Source organism: Typopeltis vanoorti, chromosome 20 (assembly GCF_054136105.1).
Source record: "Typopeltis vanoorti isolate ZY-2024b chromosome 20, IOZ_Tvanoo_1.0, whole genome shotgun sequence".
Taxonomy (NCBI): domain Eukaryota; kingdom Metazoa; phylum Arthropoda; class Arachnida; order Uropygi; family Thelyphonidae; genus Typopeltis; species Typopeltis vanoorti.
In genome coordinates, this window is record NC_143568.1 from 95,626,330 (window position 1) to 95,651,376 (window position 25,047).

Below are 25,047 nucleotides of genomic sequence, written 5' to 3' on the forward strand. Positions count from 1 at the left end.
CAGGTCAATGGAGCTGTTAGTTCTTTAGCACATTCACTCAAAACCCATGTCAAAATTCCATCCAGTCCCACTGCTTTATTGGCAATCAGAGCACTCAGTATTTGAAACTCTCCTCTTGCACTTTTAAAACTTGAACCTGCCCTATCCCTCTAGTATTAAAACCTACTTCTGCATGATGAAATACCGCAAGAAAGTAATAAATTTGGTTTAATCCTTTATCCAAGCGTGTGCAAACAAAGTTTGTGCCTGAAAGTATCTTCAGGACTGTGGTAAAGAGGTACAACTCCTGGCAACTCCTTGCAAAGGCGGAGCAAGCTACCAACACTCCTATCTCAGTATCTCCCATAATGCAAAACACATCTCCTTGCAGATATGTATAATGTTATGCATTAAGGGAAGGACCACTACCCAGACTAGTTTCGACCTTTATTGAGGTCGCTTCAGTGGGAGCCAGGCCCAAGAGATACCAGGCAGAAGCATTAGCAAGGTCATCTCCTCCTATAGGAGCTGCCAAACGGTGCGCCACCTTTTTATTAAATTACTCTGGATTCTCCACTTCGGCCTGGCTCCCACTGAAGAGATCTCAATAAAAGTTGAAACTAGTCTGGGTAGTGGCCCTTCCCTTAATGCATAACATTATACATATCCGCAAGGAGATGTGTTTTGCATTATGGGAGATACTGAGATAGGAATGTTGGTAGCTTGCTCCACCTTTGCAAAGAGTTGCTCAGTGTTGTACCACTTTACCCCAGTCCTGAAGATACTTTCAGGCGCAAACTTTGTTTGCTCACACTTGGATAAAGGATTAAACTAAATTTATTATAGTCTGACCAAGTGAAAAATAAACTTTCAACATCTTTCTCTAAATCCAGAGTAATTTAATAAAAAGGTGGCACACCATTTGGCAGCTCCTATAGGAGGAGATGACCTTGCTAATGCTTCTGCCTGGTATCTCCACTTGGGCCTGGCTCCCACTGAAGAGACCTCAATAAAGGTCGAAACTAGTCTGGGTAGTGGCCCTTCCCTTAATGCATAACATTATACATATCTGCAAGGAGATGTGTTTTGCATTATGGGAGATACTGAGATAGGAGTGTTGGTAGCTTGCTCCACCTTTGCAAGGAGTTGCCAGGTGTTGTACCTCTTTACCTCAGTCCTGAAGATACTTTCAGGCGCAAACTTTGTTTGCACACAGTTGGATAAAGGATTAAACTAAATTTATTATAGTCTGACCAAGTGAAAAATAAACTTTCAATACCCCAATAAAGTGTTCATTGAACAACTCCATTATGTCCCTTGCATCAGTCACTGTATTCCCATTTTTATCCAACAATGCCATTCTTCCACAATCATTTCTCCTACTACTAGCCACAAAGCTAAAAAAATTACTTTGGATTTTCTTTGGATCTCTGGGTCAATCTCTTCTCATATTCTAGTTTTGCCTTCTTTACCATAGTAGTCGCTCTCTGGCCTGAGGCTTATATTCTTCGTGCATCTGCTCTCCACCCCTCTTCTTATATCTCTTCCATAATCTCCTTTCTTACCTGCAGTTCCTGTTTGATATTGTTTGTCATCCACTTTACACCAAATTGTGTTGTCCTCTTCACTTGCAGTATACAACTTGCTATTGCTGCTAATAAATATTCTTTCACAAGTTTTTAAGTACTAATATTTTGCCCTTACAATTCCTCTCTCCATGGAACTTCCTCAAGATGATATCTAGGATTATTTTAATCACCTGGCTTATGATTCCACATGCATTCCTTTCTCTTTGATACTCCTGCATGTCTATTCATCTTCCAAATCAAAATCACATTGTCACGCTCTCCAAATGGGAGCAGAGATGCCATCTCAGTTCTAATCAGCTCTTCTGATGCTATGACCAAATCCAAAACTCTTGAACCTCATGTTCCTTCTACTACCTTTTGTCTAAGACATTTGTCCCTCAAGAATTCTAGAAATTCCATTCCCTTATTACTACATGCAGTTTCCTCTTCCCAATTTATACTGCTGCAGTTAAAATCTCCCATAATAATCATTCTTCTTGCACTTGCCAAGGAGACCTCAACATAAGCTGAACTGCCTAAATATCTCCTGCTCTTCACCCTGTATGCTCCCTGGCTTTTTGCAACACTCCATTAAATATCCTGTCCTACCCATCTCTACCTCACACTATATGCTTTCAAAACCATTACAGTTGCACTCCACCACTGCAGTTTCACTTCCTATCCTGTCTAAAAATGCTGTACCTTGCTACTTCTTTTACTGTTAGTATATCATCTTGTCAACCATGTCTCAGAGATCCCAGTAATCTTTGGACAGGCTGATGTTATCAGCGCCACCAATTCATCTCCTTTATTCTGGATACCCCTGGCATTAGTATAAAGAATAAAATTGTCACTGTTTCTATACCTATGATTATCCCTCCACCCTACTGGATCAGTATTATACAATGTATTCCAACAAGAGGCCAACCCTGCTATCATCCAACCTGATAATTTTAGTTTCTCTGCATTCGTTCAGAGAACAGCATTCTCTCCATATGCCTATGTCCTTCCTCATTCAGATGCAAGCAGTCTCTCGCATAGTTCCTTTCTGTCCTCAAATGCTCTCCAAGCATCCAAATATTCCAAGTCTCTCTCTTTTGACACATTCTGGCTATTATGCTATTCATTATTAATACTCTTCTCCTCAGCTCTGCATTATCATACCTGCAGCATACACACAATCTTCACTCTCTGTCTTTATTCATACAACCTCAAGAATGAACCTCAGATCTCTTACCACGTGATTCACACTGTTTCTGAAGTCATTCATGCCCAACATCACAATCATCTCATCCACCCTTTCACCTCACTTAATTGCCATATCTGCACTTTCTATTGTCGGGGAAAAATTTACATAGAAACAAGGACAAATAGGGAAAAAACAATAAGCCATGACCAGAAACTGTATAGGGAAGATGTGAGCAAGAGAGTAAAGAGAACGCTTTTTCTACAGAGTTGATGGTGAGTGCAGAAACAGTGAATGAAGGCGTGGGTTGATTAGTTTATCTCTATGGAGTTACAATGATAATTAATTTAGCAGATATTTTTCAAAATAATATTCATTTCTGTTCCTCAAATTTTGTCCTTTACAGAATTAAATTAAAAATTTCATATACATGTGCATACACACACACAAAAAAAAAAAACACCTTTTTAACAGTGCAGGTAATAACCCTCGTATAACACGGTACTTATACAACGCAATTTTGATATAACGTGGTCTACAAATTGTAGTAACCCTCGTTTAATGCGGTTTCGATAAAAATATGGTCTACAAATTGTAGTAACCCTTTATCTTTTCCTATATTTTTCACCCCACGAATTCAGAATCAAATTTTATCTTCATTAAATTTGCGTCTGTGGTTATAAGTATCACACATGTAGTTATAAGTAGCGAATTTATATTAGGAGAAATCCCCTTTAGCATGCATGTACATCAATTTACCATATAAAGTATTTAATGTTGAAAATTGTCTTTGTTTTCTGGCAGGAAAGCACATTAAAAATCATAAGTGTGTTAATCTCAAGCTGAGCACTTTATTATCTGGTGAGTTACATACAATATGTAATGCTTTTTCATGTAAAAGTTTTATTTTTATAGTAATGGCCACTTAGAGGGCTTTTGTGATATGACTGAAAACGAAATTAGTGAATTAATTGATGGGGAAATAGATTTAAATTAGGAGGACCTGGTACAATTAATAGATGACGTTGAACCAAATACCGGGGAAAGTTTTGCCGAAGATTCTAATTGCAATGAATCCATTAAAGAATTCATTTTAAAGAAATTAGCAGGAGTGGACTTGTCAAAAAAGTTATTTTACGAATAATGATCCCTCAATGGAGCACTCTGGAAAATTCACAAGATAATTGGATATTTGTTTAGCTCCATATTATGAACTTAATAAAAAATTGCACTATAGTGGTAAGCAAGGTCTTATTACTGACTTCTTAATAACTAAACCAGCCAAAGTATGCAATGAGAATTATACAAATGACGTGCAAGTGATGACGACGTCCGGCCACTCATAAATAAAGAACATCTACGAAATGTTCATTTTGAAGACAGTGATGACGATTAAAACATGCACTTTATTTTATTTTGCATAATAAAACATTTGTGCATTATGTGTAATGAAGTTTACATAAAAGTTATAATTTTATGTTTATACTATGTATTTGTTTCATAGTTTGTTTTCTTAACTTACATGAATTAGCTGAAATAAATAAAAATATGTTTTGTTGAGTATGTCATTATTGTTTATATAATTTAAAAAAAAAACGATTTTGGAACAAAACCCTACTTTTTCTATGTGATCTAAGTCTTGCATAACACAATTTATATGATGCAGCATTTCTATGGAACCTAACATCCGCGTTATACAAGGGTCACCTGTAGTTTATTGTAAAGCAAGTGTATTCTACTAAGGAAGAAGTACAAGAGTTTGAGTTATTCGAAAGGACAATCAACATATAGTTATCATTGGAGATCCCAACAACAGAATAAGAAATGAATAGCAGACATATATTGTTATTATCCCAAGACCCCATGGAGTCAAAGACTTATTGCAGGAGGTCCCCTTGTCATATACATACAGCTTATGGTACTGTGCCTTAAATACATTCAAATTCTCAGCAAATACCACACTCTTAGGCAATGCATTCCAATCATTCACAACTCTCCATGCAAAATACCTCCTTCTCACAGCCTTGCTTACACCAGCCTTTTACAGCTTCCAGGAATGACTGCTTGTTCTTTCCCCATCACCCACCATTATGAAAAACCTCTTCAACATTAATAATAACCCCTTACCATGTATGTCTCTATCATACTCATCTTTCTCTTATCCACTAGACTCTATGAAAATTACATCTTCTCAATCTTTCATCATACTCAACATTCCAGAAACTATCTTAGTCAATCACCTCTGGACCTTTTCCAATATCTCTTTATCCTTTTGAAAACCAAATAACCAAATCTATGCACAGTAGTCCATATGCTGCTTAATCAAGGCCTTATATACAATATATAATGAAATCAGAATCTCTTTACTTGTACAAGTCTGTCCTCTGCATCATTGCTAGAATTCATTGTTTTGTCCTCACAATTTTGGCAATGTGTTCTCTGAAGTTTAAATCCTTATCCACCATCACCCTAAGATCTCTTATTTCCTCCACCTCCTGTAATTTATCCATACTAAGTGCAAACTCTACAATACCATCATTGTTTTTCCAAATTTTGTAACATTGAACTGGTATCCCCACTCCTATGCCCAATAAGTCCACGTTTTCGTGTAAGGCTGCAAAGATCTGCTCTACTCTTTATAGTTCTTCCCAACTTTTTATCATTTGCAAACAACTGAATAATCCTATTCAAATCTAACCCAATATCATTAGCATACAGGTTAAACAGCAGTGGTCCTAAAACATACTTCTGAGGTACACTAGTGTACTCTCCTCTTCCAGGATATTGCTCCCCCATACACAACTTACTGATATCTGTCAGATAGCCAATCTCCAATCCAATGCACTAATCTAATATCCAATTCCATCTGTTCTACTTTGAATAAATCCTTTGCAAAATCTAAGTTCACTACTGTATCAATCATCCTGATCCAATGCAGCTGTCATCCTATTGTAATAAATAAGAAGAATGCTAAAGCATGACCTTCTTTTAGCAAATCCATGCTTTCTATCAAAGATAATAACACTCTTGTCAATCCAATTCTGGATCCTGGTTCTCACTATCCTCTCCAATAATTTAACCACAACAGCTGACACAGATTGGCCTATAATTTATGACTTGAGTTCTGTCACCTTTCTTGTAAAAAGGTACAATCTTGTCTTACTTCCACTCCTTTGGAACTTTAAATTAAGGATGCCAAGAAATTATATTCTTTGTTTAATCCTTTATCCAAGTGTAAGCAAACAACGTTTGCACATGAAGTAACTAAATGACTGGGCAACTCATATATAGAGTCTAATGACTTCACACCACTTGCCTTAGTGATGTGATTAGGATATGTGCTTTGCAAAATGCAAAACACACATATCCTTACATATCCGTACTATTCATTAGCCAGTTGCCAGTCGTGAAGTTACTTCATGTGCAAACTTTGTTTGCTTACACTTGGATAAAGGATTAAACCAAGAGCATAATTTCTTGGCATCTTCAATTTATAGTATGACCAATTGGGAAAACTTTCAGCATCAGTCTCTATTCCAGAGTATTTTAGTAATAAGGTGTGACACCTTATGGTCACTTGTATATGGAAATATTACTTCTGCATTATTTCAACTTTGGTGTCACTTCTGGGTCTGGCTTCCCATTGATGAGACCTCAATAAAGGTCAAAGACTGCTACAACACTCTGGCATTGACATTCTTTCCATTAAAAAAGTAAAATTTGGTATAAAGAAATCTTTGATCTCTTTTGCTGTGAACTTCCACAGTTGGGTGCTGATAACAATACTTTGTTTCATAACTTATTGAAATTCCAAGGATACCCTAACAGGATGGATCGTGCTTGGAAAATTGCATATGGCCACCTTCTAGTCAATACCATCAAATGGAGGTACTTTAACATCAGAGATCCAATCTGTTACCATTTGGTAACAGATTGGATCTCCAGCAGAACATACATTCTACAGTTTCTCTCTTGCTCTGCGTATTTGTAATATGCAGGGCAAAAGAACCCTGCACTTACCTACTGCCTGTCAGCAATGGGAAGAGAATTTTGATTTTTATAATTAATTAAAATGCTATTTATGGAAGGTTAGAAAGAAACATGGATTTGAAAACCAGCAATATGACACACAAATGTTTTATAATATTGTATTGTGGAAATTTTATTGTTCAGTCAGACGAATTTTTGTATTTAGAAAGCAACATTCTAGGAAATATCAAATTCATCAGGGGAAAATAAAATTCTGTTTATTTTTACTATGAGAGGTTTTTTAAGTAGTTCCATCCTCTTACTTCATTGTAGTCTTATGATCAATTGTAGGGATGACTGGAAAGCAATCCCAGTCAGAGAAGACTAACTCAAGGTGGTTAACTCAGATAAGGCTAACCACCTGGGTATCAGTCATCTTTGTGCTTTAGTTTAGTTTGTGCTTTTGGTCGTTCATCCATATGAGATTGGTGAAAAAGGAAAAACTGATAGCCTTTGGCTATATGATGATATAATAGAGCTGAAGCATTTTCTCTATCTCTCATACTATCTATCTGTGTTTTCCTTCTCCTAATACTATCAGGCTTTCTTGCATGCCTATACTAACTACTCTAGGCCTATGATGAGCACTCCTTTATTTATTTGACTCAATCAGTCTGTGTAGTGACCCTTCTCATAATGTATAGTATTATACATGGATTATGTAAGGATATGTTCTTTGCATTATGAGATACTAATTCAAGTGAAGTCATTAGCCTATATATGAGTTGCCCACTTGTGAAGTTACTTCATGTGCAACTTTGTTTGCTTACACGTGTATAAAATATTAAGCCAAGAATATAATTTCTTGGAATCTTTAATTTACAGTATGACCAAGTGGAAAAACTTTCAACGTCCTTTGGAACTTGATCCAAAGTAAGACTCATATGAAACAAATATGCCAAGGCAGATGTCAACTCGCTGGCACATATTTCAATTCCACATATACCTCCTGCTCACTTACAGTCAGTCTCTCGTCCTCATCCACTGCTCTCAAACTCTTCACAATATCACATTCACAAGGGGTAAAGACCTGTACGAACTGCTCATTAAACATCTCAACTATATTCTCTGCAATCAATGTCATCATACCATAATCATTTTTTCTTGTGGCTTCATTAGCTAACTGCTACTCATACTGCACTTTTGCTACCCTTACCAACCTAGTCAACCTCCTTGCCTGTTCTCCTCATGGAATTGATTATTACCACTCATCTTATGTTGCTTCCATAATGCCTTCTTTCTCTATTGAATGCTTAATCTCTTCATTCATCCATTTCACACCTACCTCTATTTAACCTCCCGATCCTTTGGAATACATTTAGACATTGCTTCTTCTAGACTGTTCTTGAATAGCACACAAGCAGTATTGATTTCTTTTCCTCCCAACTCCTCATTCCATGTTACATGGAATGAGGAGTTGGGAGGAAAATGTTACATGTTTTGGAGAAATTTTCCACATGGACTGCTAATGTAACTTACCATTTCAAAACTCTGATTAGCCGAGGTTGATAATCATTACTAACATGATGCCTCCAACATAAAGATATGCACAAATTCACATGGAGCAAAGACACAAGAAAAAAATAAAAGTCTCATTGACTATGTTATTGTATAGCACTATTATCATCCTGTCTCAGGACACAAGATATTTGTAATAGGAATTAGTCACCATTTAGTTTTGAGCAGAATAAGAATAAATACTATATTGAAAACAAAAATATGTACAAAGATCCTAAAGGGAATCATTATTTTCTGGGATGTCTTCTACATCCATGATTTGCTTATATCTTTCAGACAAACAATATTGTATCCATCGACTAAGACCATTGCTGTCTCTATCAACTTGAACACTAGTTTTTCATGCAGGTCAAATCTTTGAAAAATATATATATATCCCTGTATATGAGTCTTCCTTATTCAGTATATTCAATCACATTTTCTTAAAATGCAGATGGACTGTTAATGTAGCCTATCATTTCCAAACTTTGGTTAGCTGAGGTTGATGTTCTAACTTAAATATCAAACCTCAGCTAACCAAACTTTGCTTATGTCAATTACCCTAGGGCAGAGCATGTCAACACCACAGACTCAGCACTTTTATTTCTAATACTCTTTGCATTAATATGCAAATGGCAAATGAAAGCAGAGAGAACGAGGGGCCATCCATGGAAACTATACAAGGAGCAGGTTCTTTCAAGGTAAGTGGAAGACAATAACAATGCCTTGTATGGTGAATGCAGATGAATGAGTTTAAAACATTATTATTATTACCCAAGATCTCATGAAGTCAAAGACTCATCTAGGAAGTCCTTTTATCAACATACAGCTCATCATACCATGCTTTAAACACATTCAAATTCTCTACAGACACCACACTCTCAGGCAAGGTATTCCAATCATTCACAACTCTGCATGCAAAAAAACTGCTTCTCACTCCCCTGCTCATGCCCTCTTTATACAGTTTCCAGGGATGACCTCTGGTTCTCCCCTAATTTTCCACTGTTTCCTGTAGAACCTTTCCAGCATTGATCCTATAACAAGTGTCCCCTTACTAACTTGTACGTCTTTATCATGACTACCTTAGTTAGTTGCCTCTGGACCCTTTCCAACATCTCTTCGTCATTCACCAGGTGACCAAATACGGGCACAGTAGTCCATGTGTGGCCTAATCAAAGCCTTATACAATGGAACAAGAATCTCTCTACTTCTACAAGTCAGTGTCCTCTGCATCATTCCCAGAAGCCTTTGTGTTGTCTTCCCAATTTTGGCAATATGTCCCCTAAATTTCAGATCCTTATTCCCCCCCCCCCCAGATCTCTTATTTCCTTCTCCTCTGACAATATATCCTCACCAAACATAAATTCTGCATCCCATCTTTTTTGTTTCCCAAACTTTAAAATCTTACATTTTGCAACATTGAACTCGTATCCCCATTCCTGTGCCCAATCACTCAATTTATTCAAGTCTTTTTGTAAGGCCACATCTTCTCTACTCTTCTGGTTTGTCCCAACTTTGCATCATTTGCAAACAACTGAATATTTCCATCTAAATCTTTGCCAATATAATTAATGTACAAGTTAAACAGTAATGGCCCTAAAACAGACCCCTGAGGCACACGGCTCGTGAGGACTTTTCTTTTCCTGGATATTATATTTATACTAGGGTCTGAATAGTAAAACAAGTAGGGGTTAAACGGATGAATAACACCATTAAGCTTGAGCTGCAGAAAAAGAAACAACTGTGGAGGGAATTTAAAGAGAAAGGTGACCTGCAGGCACAGGAACGGTATAAAGCGCAGGCCAGAAGGGTAAAAAGTGTGGTAAGAAAAGCAAAAGCGGATTATGAAAGGAAATTAACTATGCAAGCTAAAGAGAATTCCAAACAGTTCTTTCAATATGCTGCAAGTAAAAGAAAAACTGTACACAGTAGAATGATTTTAAGGAATGCCGATAGTAAGGAGGTCACTGAATCAGTCGATATAGTGGAATTACTGAGTGAGCACTTTGCAAGAGTTTATCATCCAGGAGGTGACATTGAAAGAATGAAGGAACCATTAGTTTTTTTGGGAATTGTGGTGAATGAAGTGGAGGTGAATAGCCGATTACAGAACCTTAATGTGAATACATCTGTGGGATTGGATGGTATACCGGCACGGGTCTTACGTGAAGAGGCTAAAGAATTATCAGTGCCCTTGACCATGTTGTTTAATCTGAGTCTCGAGTCTGGTTTAGTCCCGAAGGTGCAGAAAGAGGGGAAAATAGTTCCACTGCATAAAGGAGGCTCCAAGACTACTGTTGCAAATTACCAACCGATCACCATATCAGGAGTCGTTGTCATGGTCTTGGAGGAAGTAGTCAAGGGAAAAATACTGGAATGGATTGATGAAAATGAGATACTATATGATGGACAGCATGGCTTTGTGAAGGGTAGATCATGCCTCAGTAACTTGGTCAAGTTTTATAACACAGTGATGGCTGAACCGGATAAAGGAAATGAGTTTACAGTGACACTGCTGGACCTGGCTAAGGCCTTTGACAGGATACCACATGGTATTCTAATCCGTAAACTGAAACATATGGGGATGGATATAGGGTTGGTGAGATGTATACATGGGTGGTTGATGGAGAGATATCAGAGAGTAGTTTATTCAGGAGTAGAATCCAAAAGACGACCTGTGACTAGTAGTGTGCCGCAGGGATCTGTTCTTGGACCACTGCTGTGTTCATTAACAATATAATGAACAGATGTGTTCATTTGTTCATTAACAATATAGGGAAATATCTAAGAGGAACAGTTCATTTGTTCGCTGATGATTCAAAGTTGGGTAGGGCAATAATGAATGCAGAAGATGCCAAAATCTTGCAGGATGATTTGGATATATTGGAGGTGCGGGCTAAGGAGAATGGATGTCAATTCAATGTGACAAAATGTAAGGTTATGCATTTTGAGGTGAAAAGATTAGCAGCAGTATACCAAATTGGTGGAGCTGTACTCCAGGAGATTGATGAGGTCAGGGACTTGGGAGTGTTGGTGGATAGGGAGATGAAGTTTAGGGGGCACATTGCAAAAGTGGCTAAATCAGCTCATCAAATCACTTGGTTGCTGAAGAATACTTTGACGAGTAGAGTCAAGCAAGTTATTGTTCCTCTGTACTGAGCCTAGATAAGACCACATCTTGGCTACTATGCCCAGATTTGGTCGCCTAGGTTTCTTCTTGATGGGGAGGAGGTAGAGAGGATCCAGAGACGAGTGACCAAGATGATAGCAGGTCTATGGAATGAAACTTATGAGAACAGGTTGAGGATTTGTGGGTCGTAGAAATTGGTTGATAGGCGGAGGAGGGGAGATATGATTGAGATATTCAAGTTTCTGAAGGGTTTCTATAGGATTAATTCAGAGGATATCTTTGAGATTAGGACTGGTGGTGGGAGGACTAGAGGACATCAATGGAAGCTGGGTAAGGGTGTGGTTAATAAGGGTGTTAGAGCTGGGTTCTTTACTTTTATGGTGGCAAATGAGTGGAATAAGCTGCCAGAGTCTGTTGTGGGTGCTATGACAGTGAATGAGTTCAAGGCAAGGTAAATATGGTATTAATAATAATAATATTGCTCCCCCATACACAACATGCTGATACCTATCGGATAGCCAGTCTCCAATCCAATGCACTAATCTAATATCCAACCCCATCTGCTCTAGTTTGACTATCAACTTACCATACAGTAATCTATCAAATGCCTTTGCAAAATCTAAGTATATTACTGTGTATCTCTCTCCTCTGTCCAAGGAAGCAGTCACCTTATTGTAATAAATAAGTAGATTACTAAAACATGACCTCCCTTTAGCAAATCCATGCTGTCCATCAAAGATAATACCATTGTTGTCAACCCAATTCTGGATGCTAGTTCTCACAAGCTTTTCCAACAACCTAATCACAACACCTGACACATAAATAGGCCTATAATTTGATGCTTGAGTTCTCTCACCTCCCTTATTAAGCGGCACAATCTTGCCCTCCTTCTCCTTAGGAACTTGACCCAATGCAAGACTTATATTAAAAAAAAAATGTGTAAGAGAGCGACTCTGGGGATGAGTTGACTACATGAAGATCTGGTGTTAATAATAAAAATATGCAAGCGCAGAATTCATGTGAAGCCTTATAATCATGCTTAGGTTGTTTCTTCAGTTTATGACATTTCCAATAATCCCTGCCCATCAGTATACTTCATGTATCCTCAAAAATGACCAATTCCACCTCAACTCTTCACTCTAGTGGGCCACTCTAATGCCAGCCTCTTTCTCTCCCTCTTTTTCTCTGACCATATTTCATTCTTTACTCATCTGTTTCCTCACTCTTGCATTCTTTAATACTTCCCTGCCCTGTGAGAGGAGGAAAAAAAAACCATAAGAACACATGTAATTTACAGATAAAGATACACCTCATAGCCTTAGTTGCTTTGGCTGTAAATCCAAAACAACCAACCAACTAACTTCCTTGCCATAATCATTCTTGTCTCATTGTATCAGTGGTGAATTCTCCATGCTTGCTATTCTTGCTGTGCAAGCTCATTAATAGAGACAGAAGTACTATTTATTTGTTAATAAATGCATGCATTTATAAGCATTCCATTTAGGCTTTTATTTTTGTAGACAGAAGACGTCTTAAGCTTGCATGGCAATAATTGAGCTTTGCGTTGTGTATCGAAGCCGATGCTTGCTCGTCTGGTCAAAGCTAACTTGGCCTGCTCGGTTGTAGGAGCTTACAGGTCCTCGCAGCAGCACTGTGATTTCATGGACGTGCATAGCCATTTCACGTCATTTCACTCTATTGCTTAAACACAGGCCATACGAGGTCAACGTAGCTTTAGCCAGTGAGCTTCAGCAGCCTTTACAAGTCTACTTGTTTCTTGGGAAAATTAAGTTATAACCAGCTTTTTATGATGATGTTATTGACCAGTTCATAAAGAAGAACCGTGGGGTAGAATATGTATTGAAGTAGTTAAATTGAAAAATATAGAATATTTTTCAATTGACCATATTTCTCTATTACTCTACTGTTTTGTAGTAATGCATCAGGCGATTAAATGACAAAACTAATGTTTATTAACCGATCCCCAAATCCTTGTGCTATGAAAATTTGTATGATTAAATGTACATAAATTTCTAAATATATAGTTTTAAATGGTCAGTACAGGTAACCCTCGTATAACGCAGTACTTATACAACGCGGTCTATAAATTGTAGTAACCCTTGTTCAACGCAGTACTTATACAATGCGGTTTTGACAAAAACACAGTCTAGAAATTGTGGTAACCCTTTATCTTTTCATATATTTTTCACTGTGCAACTTAAAAATCAAATTTTATCTTCATTCAATTTGTGTCTGCCCATATCACACAGGTAGTTATAAGTAGTGATTTTATATTACGGGAAACACCCTTTAGCATGCATGTATGTCAACTGTATACCGTATAGAGTGTTTATTGTTGAAAATTGTCTTCGTTTCCTGCCAGGAAAGCGCATTAAAAATCATAAGAGTGTTATCTCAAGCTGAGCATTTTACTTTCTGGTGAGTTACATAATTAATACGTAATGCTTTTTTATGTAAAAAAAATAATTTTGATATTAATGGCCACAAATTGCATTGAAAGGGGAAAAATGAATATTGAAAAGAAAATTCGTCTCGAAGTAAATTTCACTTGAAGAAAAAAATTAAAATCATGAATCGGTTGAAAAATGGAGAAAAACCAGTTGTTGTAAGGACTTTGAATTTAAATGAATCAACAATTCAAGCAATCAAACACGATGAACATAAAATCCGAGAAAGTGTTTATTGCTGGATCAACGGTAAGTGCAAAAAAGCTTATTGCTTGTGTATGCAATTTTCTAAGAGAAAAATGAAGAAATCTCTAATGATTTGGAAAGAAGATACATGCAAAAGAAATTTCCTTTGGATGGAAATCTTATTAAACAAAAAACTCTCAAAGTTTATAAACATTTATAATGCAGACCAGGTGTTCAATGCTGATGAATCCAGCTTATACTGGAAAAATATGCCAAAATGCAACTATATTTCAAAAAATGAAAGATCAGCTCCTGGATTCAAAGTTTCCAAAGACAGAATTACTCTACTGTTTTGTAGTAATGCATCAGGTGATTAAATGACAAAACTAATGTTTATTAACTGATCCTCAAATCCTTGTGCTATGAAAGATTAAAATATGCACTTATTTTTATTTTGCCTAAAACATTTATGCATTACGTGCAATGAAGATTAATTAGAATTTGTAATTTTTATATTATGTATTTGTGTCATAGTTTATGTTTTCTTAACTTACATGAATTACCTGAATTAAATAAAAATATATTTTTGTTGGATATGTCGTTGTTCACGTAATTTTAAAAAAAAAAAAAAAAAAAAAAACGATTTCGGAACATAACCCTACTTTTTGTATGTGATCCGAGTCTCGCATAACGCGATTTATATAACGCGGCATTTCCATGGAACCTAACATCGGCGTTATACGAGGGTTACTTGTATCAGATTTCAATCACACCTCTCACTCCCTGAATGATAACAAGATCAAGCGTGAATTTCAAGACCAGCATTTGCCCCTTCATTGTATGTCTTTCCACAGCCTAACGCTCTTCATTCTCTCTCTCTCTGATCCTTATCCATACTTACTTTCTTCTGCCTCTGTGCATTCTCTCCCCTATAGTTGCTCTGAATATCCAACACCAATGGTTCCTTTTTATTATTTATTTATTTTTTATTATCGTTGACCTCCTTTTGAACTCATTGTTTAAATGGTAGACAGTTTTTCATCACCCAGTGTAAGACTGCCACTGTGCTTATTATTATTATTATTATTCAGGCCTCCATGGAGTCGAGACTCATCATGGGAGGTCCTTCTTAGGAAACATAAAATCTATCATACCACTCCTTGAACTCATTGACCATTCTTGCTCTCACCACTCTCTCAGGCAATGAATTCCATGGTTAAACAACCCTCCATGCAAAGAAACCACTCTTTATCCTCTTGCTCACAGCTTCCTTTCGTAACTTACAGGGATGGCCTCTTGTCATCGTTCCTTCCTGCTGTTCCACCAAGTGAAAGAACTCCCCAATGTCGACCCTGTAACTGCCTCTCAACAGTTTAAAAGTCTTGATCATATCACCTCTCCTTCTATCCACCAAACTCTGCAATCCACATTCCCTCAGCCAATCCTCATAACTGATACTGTACCGTCTTGAAACTCTTTGCGCTGTTGAAAGCCTTTCCACAGTTAATTTATCCCTTCAAATCTTGGAGACCAACTTGAGAACGATAGTCCAAGTGTGGTCTGATCAGAGTCTTATACAATGGAATGATAACTCTCTTATCTCTACAGGTCAGCATCCTTCTCAGTATTGCAGCAATCCTCTGAGTTACCTTCACCACCTTTGCAATATGCTCCCTGAATTTTAGTTTTCTATCAATCATCACCGACCCAGATCTCTTGTCTCTCCTACTTCCTCCAGTACAGCTCCTCCAATTGAGTATGCAGCCTCCCATCAATGGATCCCAAACTTCAAGACTTTACATTTTGCTGCATTAAACTGGCACCCCATTCATTTGCCCATCTGTCTAGTTTATTCAAATCCTCTTGCAGGTCTGTCACATCTGCACTATTACTGATAACCCTTCCCAACTTCACATCATCCACAAATAATTGAATATCCCCAAGCAATCTATTGACAATGTCATTAATATAAAGTTGAACAATACAGGTCCCAGTACTCAGCCCTGTGGAACCCCACTCTCTGATACCTATTAGACAGCCAATTCTGAATCCAGTTGACTAACCCGGCATTTAAACTCTTGTACTGCAACTTACATATCATATTATCATGTGGCACCCTGTCAAATGCCTTTGCAAAATCCAAACAAATGGCAGTATATATGCCTTTCCCTCATCAACTGCTGTTGTCACTTTATTATAAAAGGCAATCATATTACTAAAGCAAGAGTTCCCCTTAACAAATCCATGTTGATTCTCACAGATAACATTACCCTCGTCTGCCCAATGCTGCATATAATCCCTCACTACTTTTTCCAAGACCTTAACCGCTACTGATGACACACAAAGTGGTCTATAATTAGCTATAATTAGACACCTCCAGTCTGCTTCCACCCTTATGCAATGTCACTTTCTTACCTTCTTTCCATTCCTTGGGTACCTTTCCCGCAGCTAGACTTTTATTGAAGAGCCAGGCCAATGGAGCTGTTAGTTCTTTAGCACATTCTCTCAAAACCCATGGTGAAATACCATCTGGTCCCACAGCTTTACTGGTATCCAGAGTACTCAGTATTTGGAACACTCTCTCTTCTTGCACCTCTAAACTTTGAGCCTGACCTATCCTTCTAGTATTAAAACCTTCTTCTCCAGGATGAAATACTCCAATAAAGTGCTCATTGAACAACTCCACTATGTTCTCTGCATCAGTCACTCTATTACCATTTTTATCCCACAGTGTCATTCTTCCACAATCATTTCTCCTCATACTGGCCACATAACTAAAAAATTCCCTAGGATTTTCTTTTGATATTAGTGCCAATCTCTTTTCATATTCCAGTTTTGCCGTACTAGTCACTCTCCTGGCCTGTGTCTTATATTCTTCGTGCATCTGCTCTCTACCCCTCTCCTTATATCTCTTCTATAATCTCTTTTTCACCTGCAGTTCCTGTTTGATATTGTTTGTCATCCACTTTACTCCAAATTGTGTCCTCTTCTTCACTCGTGGAATACTGCTAACCAATATTAATTCACAATTTTCCAAGCACTAATGATATCCTGGCCTTCCAATTCCTCTTGGGGCAGTTCCACCCTCCATGGAACTGCCCCAAGTTAATATCTAAGACTATTATAATCACCTGCCTTATAATTTCACATATGTTCCCTTTTTTTTGATACTCCTGCATGTCTATTCATCTTCCAAGTCAAAACCATATGGTCACTCTCTCCAACTGGTGGGAGAGAGATGTCATCTCTCTCAAGAATTCTAGAAATTCCATTCCCTTATTATTACATGCATTTTCCTCTTCCCAGCTCATACTGCTGTAGTTAAAATCTCCCATAACAATCATTCTTCTTGCACCTACCAAGCTAAACTGTCTATACATCTCCTGTTCCCCATCCTCTGTGATACTTGGCTTGTAGCAACACAATACTGAATATCCTGTCTTGGACACTTCTACCTCACACCATATGCTTTCAAAACCATTAGTGTCACTGCCTTCCAAAGCTTCTACTCTTAGAGAACATAAGTCATCACTTATCATAAGCAATACTCCACCAGCACGTTTTCCTTTCCTATCCTGCTGAAAAATGCTGCACCCTGCTACTTCACTTCCTTTATTATATCATCTGCTGTCAACCATCTCCGAGATCCCAATAATCTTTGGCCAGGTCGATGCTATCAGCACCTATTCATTCACTAATTCATCTCCTTAATTTCGGATACTTCTGGCATTTGTATAAAGTGTGCTTATTAAATTATTTAAGGAATTTACAATGTATACTGGAATATTAATTAAAAGAAACTTTAATTAATACTTCCTATATTTCGGCAATGTCACATTGCCATCTTCATTGGAACATACAAATATGACGTGCACGCAGGCACTGCAAAAAGCAAATGAGGTAGAAGAGAGGAAACCTAATGGTTCCCCCTAGCAGGCTATATTGGGTTGTCTTGGCCGTTGGGCTGATGTTCTCATGATACAAGTCTCCCAAATTTGGGGCAGTCTCATGCATCCAAATTTGTTGAGGTTTGGAGCGTTTTTTTTAGAGTTGAGGCTGATTCTATAAATAATCTTGCATACTTAAACTTGCTGCGGTGTATTACTGTGGCTTCTTTCCAACGTATTCTGTGGCGTGTATCCAGAGCATGGGCTGCAAGTGCAGAGTGGCTGTATGTGAAAATGGTTGTAGTCTTTGTGTTCCAAAATTCTGATATTCATTTTCCTGCCTGTTTGGCCAAAGTAGGCCAGTTTACAGCTGCAAGGGACCTGGTATACCCCAGGTAGGTCTAGAGGAAGTGGTTGGTCTTTGGTGGAGCAGATGAGGGATGCCAATTTTTTATATGGTTTGTAACAAGAAGTCAGGTCATATTTTTTTAGGATTTTGGTTATTTTTTCAGAGGTGCCAGAGGTTTTATATTCGTATAAAGCAGGGGTCTCCAAACTACGGCCCATAGGTCAGATGCGGTCCACGATATGATTTTATCCGGCCCGCCAATTGGACTAATTTTTCAATAAGAATCTGCAAAAAAAAAAAAAAAAAAAACACGGGGTGTTGATAGATTTCAAATGCATTCATTAAAATTGAGTTCAAAATATATTCCCAAATAGCAAAAAGTAACCGTAATCCAAGTTACGGTCTTTCTCACTGTAAAAGGTCTGTTAAAATGGACTAACAAAGAAAGAAAATTTAAAGAATTCAAAACAAAATAAAAAAATTACATCCAAATAAACTTTTTTATCAACAAAAAAAATTTATGTCGCATGAAATAAGAACACTTAAAAAAGTCAGTAAAAACACGGCTAAAATGAACTAATGAGCAAAAAATGAAATAAAAACAAAATTTCCTGATCTTTATTCATTGACAAAAAACTCGAAGTTATATGAAATTAAAAAAAAAGTTACATGTAAATCGTGATTTTAAAAATTTTATAATTATTTATAAATTTATTCTCTTTTATAGGGTTAACATGGATGGGAAAAAGAAAAGTTGATCATGAATGTCGTGCGTTTAATGAAGAATGGGGCGTAAAATACTTCTTCATACAATCGAACTGAAAGGATAAAGCTGTATGTCTCATTTGTAAAGACACTGTTGCTGTGTTGAAAGAATACAATATACGCCACCATTATGAAACCAAACACGCTTCAATGTTTTCGCAATTTAGAGAAAAGGAGCTTTCAGATAAATTTGAATCATTATGTCATTGTTTGCATTCTCAGCAAGGCTTATTTATGAAAGTAAACTCAGAAAATAAACCTTGACCTTGGTAAGCTACAAGGTTGCTTATGTGTTGACTAAAAAAAGGAAAACCATTCATCGATGGCAATATCATCAAAGAATAGAAGTTGAATTGCAGGATAGAGAAAAGAGCAAGCACATTTGAGGCCATTTGGTGTGAAATTGTGGCTAGCAGAACTAAATATACAATTGGGTGCTGCTATAGACCAGGTGATGGAAAAGATGGTGGTGACAGTATGCACAAGCAAATAGAAGAAATGGGTGGAAGGAGGGTGATTATTATGGGAGATTTCAACTATGGTCGCATTGATTGGAGTGAGGAGAGGACACACGGGAGGAAGGAACTGGATTTTATGTGGTTATTAAGGGATAACTATCTGCGACAGCATGTAATGGAAAATACTAGGGGTCAGAGAGTGCTTGACCTAGTAATTACATCTGAGGATTTGGCTGTAACAAATATGACCACATTGCCACCAATCGGTGAGAGTGATCATAGGGTCTTAACTTGGGAGGCGGCTAAAGGTGTAGAATTTTCAATTAAGACAGGGTACATGTGGAATTATCGGGCTGGAAAGTATGACAAGCTTAGGAGTTTGATTGGTTCAGTGCCATGGCATGTACAACTGCAAGGACTAGAAGTTGATAGTGCATGGGAGGTAATTAAGAAGTGCTTGCATGAAGCAATGGCTGACTGTATAACCTAGAGTCTGAATAATAAATCAAGTAGGGGTTAAATGGATGAATAACACCATTAAGCTTGAGTTGCAAAAAAAGAAACAACTATGGAGGGAATTTAAGGAGAAGGGTGACCGGCAGGCACATGAACGGTATAAAGCGCAGGCCAGAAGGGTGATGAGTGTGGTAAGAAAAGCAAAAAAGGATTACGAAAGAACATTGGCCATGCAGGCTAAAGAGAATCCTAAACAGTTTTTTAGATATGTAGCAAGTAAAAGGAAAAATGTACATGGCAGATTGATTTTAAAGAATGCCGATGGTAGGGAGGTAACTGAATCAGCTGAGATAGTTGAGTTACTGAGTGAGCACTTTGCAAATGTATATCATCCAGGTGGTGACATTGCAGAAACGAATAAACCAGTAGATTATACGGGAATTGTGGTTAATGAAGTGGAGGTGAGTAGTCTATTGCATAACCTCAATGTCAATACATCTGTGGGATTGGATGGTATACCAGCTCGTGTTGTACGAGAAGCAGCTAAAGAATTGTCAGTACCCTTGACCATTTTGTTTAATTTGAGTCTCGGGTCTGGGTTAGTCCCAAGCGGGTGGAAAGAGGGGAAAATAGTTCCACTGCATAAAGGTGGTTCCAAGACTGCTGTTGTAAATTACCAACCGATTAGCATATCAGGAATCATTGTCAAGGTCTTAGAGAAATTAGTCAAGAAAAGAATACAGGATTGGATAGATGAAAATGGGATATTGTATGGGGGACAACATGGTTTTGTGAAGGGTAGATCATGCCTCAGTAACTTGCTCACGTTTTATAACACAGTGACGGCTGAACTGGATAACGGTAATGGGTTTACAGTGATACTACTGGACCTTGCCAAGGCCTTTGATAGGATACCACATGGAACCCTAATCAGTAAACTGGAGCAGATGGGTATAGATATAGGGTTGGTGAGATGGATAAGAGGGTGGTTGAAGGAGAGATATCAAAGAGTGGTTTATTCAGGAGTGGAGTCTAAAAGACGTCTTGTGACTAGTGGAGTGCCACAGGGCTCTGTTCTTGGACCACTGCTTTTCAATTTGTTCATCAATGATGTTGGAAAGGATTTGAGAGGAAGTGTTCACTTGTTTGCTGATGATGCAAAGTTGGGTAGAGCAATTGTGAGTGCACAAGATGTCAAAATTTTACAGGATGATTTGGATAGTTTGGAGGACTGGGCTAGGAAAAATGGATGTCAATTTAATGTGGCAAAGTGTAAGGTTATGCACTTTGGGGTGAAAAGAATAGCAGCAGTATATCGCATTGGTGGAATCATACTCCAGGAGATTGATGAGGCCAGGGATTTGGGAGTGTTGGTGGATAGGGAGTTGAAGTTTAGGGGGCACATTGCAAAAGTAACTAAAACAGCTCACCAAATCACTTGGCTTCTGAAAAATACTTTAACATGCAGAGATGAAAAAGTTGTTGTTCCTCTGTATCGAGCCTTGATAAGACCCCATCTGGACTTCTGTGCCCAGCTATGGGCACCAGGGTTTCTTCGTGATGGGGAGGAAGTGGAGAGGGTCCAGAGATGAGTGACCAAGATGATAGCAGGTCTGTGGAATGAACCTTATGAGAATAGGGTGAAGATTTGTGGGTTGCAGAAATTGGACGATAGGCGAAGGAGGGGTGATATGATTGAGACATTGAAATTACTGAAGGGTTTTTATAAGATTGATCCAGAAGATATTTTTGAAAATATGACTGGTGGTGGGAGGACTAGGGGCCATGCATGGAAGCTGGGCAAGAGCGTGGTTGACAAGGGTGTTAGAGCTAGGTTCTTTACTTGGAGAGTGGTAAATGAGTGGAATAAGCTTCCAGAGTCTGTTGTGGGTGCTATGACCGTGAATGAATTCAAGGCAAGGTATGATAGATACTGTGTGAATGTTGAATAGTTGTTCTTGACATGATGTTAGGGCCTCCCTCGATGAGTCTGTCGACTCCTTGGAGTTTCCCGGAACAATAATAATAATAATAATATATGATGGAAGCAATGGCCGAGTTATGCCTAGAAAAACTTAATATTTTTAAAATAAGTCTTTTGCCAAATACTATTGCTTTTCAGGTCGAAAATATGGGGAATAACATTATCTAGCAAGTTGTAGGCAAAACACAATGTTTTAGTCAGTATTCTCTTGCGCTGGATGAATCAACTGATGTTTGTAATACCTCACAACTCGTAGTATTTTTACGTGGCATTGACGATGAACTTAATGTCACACAGGAATTAGTCACTTCACAGCATGCATGATACTACAACAGGAGAAGATATCTTCAAAGAAATTCAAAAAACGCTAACAGAATATAATTTGGACTGGAATCGTCTGCAGTGCGTGACAGTTGATGGAGGAAAAAACATGTCTGGTATAAAAATGGGGTTGATTGGGCAAATCACAAAAGCTTGTGAGGATGCAGAAATATCAAAACCAATGTTTCTTCACTGTGTTTCCAAACCCACTCAGTATCTGATAAAAGTGGTTTGTAACAGTTTTTCTCGGTAAGAAATATATCAATTTCATTCCTGAGATTAAAGAAGCATGAAAGAACCTTTCCACAGCTAAGCCAGCGAACTGCAGTATAATATGTCAAGTCAACATACTCAGAATCACTTTGTGGAAAATACATTGATATGAGCTGTGTCTTGAAACCTGTTATTTCTATGGTAAATTTCATTCGCTCTCATGCACTTAATCATCGCCAGTTTAGGTCTTTTCTCGAGGAATGTGATTCTGAGTATGTTGACTTGACATATTATACTGCAGTTTGCTGGCTTAGCTGTGGAAAGATTCTTTCATGCTTTTTTAATCTCAGGAATGAAATTGATATATTTCTTACCGAGAAAAACCGCTTTTATCAGATACCGAGTGGGTTTGGAAATTGACATTTTTTGTAAATCTGGGGAATCACATGAACAATTTGAATTTAAAGTTGCAGGGTGAAAATAACTTAGTTTGTGATTTATTATCTCATATCAAGGCATTCAGAGAAAAGTTGATATTTCTGGAAGGCCAGGCGAAAAATTGTAACTTTGCTCATATGCATACTGTACAGAATTGCATAAAAAGGGTGAAGCAGAATTTCCTTTCTCGTTCACAAATTTAGTTATTTGAGATCTTAAACGATTTCAGAAGCGATTTGCTGATTTGGATGCCTATGCTAGGGAAATAAGATTGTTTCAAAATCCATTTGACTGTGTTGTTACTGATTTCCCAGTCAACTTCAAATGGAAATTATCGAACTTCAGGCAAATGAATATATTAGAGATAAATACAAGGGAAGAAACTTGATCGATTTTTATAAATTTTTGAACTCAGAGCAGTTCCCAAATTTGCTTGTAAATTTATCTCTATTTTTGGGACAACGTATCTTTGCAAACAAACTTTTTCCCAAATGAAATGTATCAAGTCAAAATACAGGGAAAATTTATCTGATGAACATTTGAAATCGCTACTTGTAATTAGCACTTCAAAATTTGAACCAGAGTTTAATAAGATTTTAAAAACACAAACACAGTTACATCATTCATATTAATGGTTTTATTATAATTTGTGATAAAAATATGAGAATTTGCTGATAGTGTTCGTTGTCATTAATATACGATAATTTAATCTCACATACTCTGTAATCAGTTTTTATCTGCTTTCGATAAAACTCATATATCTAGTTGTAGAATTTTTTTTTTTTTACTACGGCCCGCTGAACAGTGCTGAAGTACCCAATGTGGCCCTCAAGGCGAAAAGTTTGGAGACCACTGGTATAAAGCATAAAGATGTCACTGCTTCTATACCTATCATTATCCCCTCTAGATCCCACTGGGGTCTAGAGGGGATAATGAGTGTTACCTAAAGTTGTCCCTCTTCTCCCAAGCACTCATTCCCACAAGAGGCCACCCCTGCTACCATCCACCCTGAGAATTCTAATTTCCCTGCAAGCCTTTGTTTTGCTGCATTAAACTGATACCTCCATTCATTTGCCCATCTGTCCTCGTTCAGAAAACAGCAATCTCTCGAGATGCCTTTGTCCTTACTCATTCAAATGCAAATGGTCTCTTGCATACAGTTCCATTCTGTCCTCAAATGCCCTCCAAGCATCCAAATATTCCAGTCGCCTCTCTTCTGACACATTCTAGCTATTATGCTATTCAATGAGAAATTCATCTATGGTGGGATTCAAAATACACAGCATGTTGGTTGGAGAACAGATATGCCATCAGCTCAGCCAACTGGGGTGGCATTCGTTATTCTCATTATTTGAGCTTGTCTTCCTTACACTCCTAACACACACTTAGATCTTTTACTGCTAAGATAAAAGTATCTTAAAAATAAAATGATTTGTAAAATGATATTTTCTGGATCTTTGAGGTCATGTGATAAGTCACATAAAGCATCAAGTGCCTGATTTTTTGATTTTCTATTACCAAGAGAAATGGCTATCAGTGAGCATACATCTCTCTTGTTATTTTGGCCACAGTATTATGGCCAAAATAACAAGAGAGATGTATGGAGAAGAAAGAAATTATGAAACAAGGGATAGTGCTTTAGATGGGGGAAGGGTGAGCTGTTGCTCTGAATTAAGTTATGTTGGTTTATATACTTCTTTCAGCAATGTCATATAAGAAATAAACTTTAAAATATGTGGTAAACTATGAACTATATCACCACTCACAGACTATAGTACTTCAGTTGTTCTTTAGAGCAGTGAGAAAACTGAGCATCCATTCCTATACGTTTGATGCGACTCATCAAGTAGTCTGTTAATCCTGAGCATTTCTTAGCCCCAGGACTAAGTGGTAAAACATTTGGTGGACCATCTCCATCATGAGGAACACCAAGTCTGTAAGATTTAAAAAAAAAAAAAACTCTTAAATAACAGTTGCATTATTAAGTTTACCAAAATGTTTAATTTTACATACGTCAAAAAGTTTCAAGGAATGAAATATACAATGCCCAACTGCTTTTTTTGCACATGGAAAGATGCAGATTTAGGATTGTTAAATGATATGACATTCATATAGAATAATAATAATAATAAT

General features: G+C 37.5%; 1 protein-coding gene across 1 annotated transcript in view; it reads right to left on the reverse strand.

Moving 5' to 3' along the window:
• Positions 1 to 25,047, reverse strand: part of LOC150095682 (venom metalloproteinase antarease-like TpachMP_B) — an 86,078-nt gene that overhangs the window by 21,441 nt on the left and 39,590 nt on the right. The window contains exon 4 of the mRNA XM_090409939.1: positions 24,681 to 24,848. Coding sequence (XP_090266065.1) covers positions 24,681 to 24,848 — 168 coding nt within the window. The remainder of the gene's footprint in view (positions 1 to 24,680; positions 24,849 to 25,047) is intronic.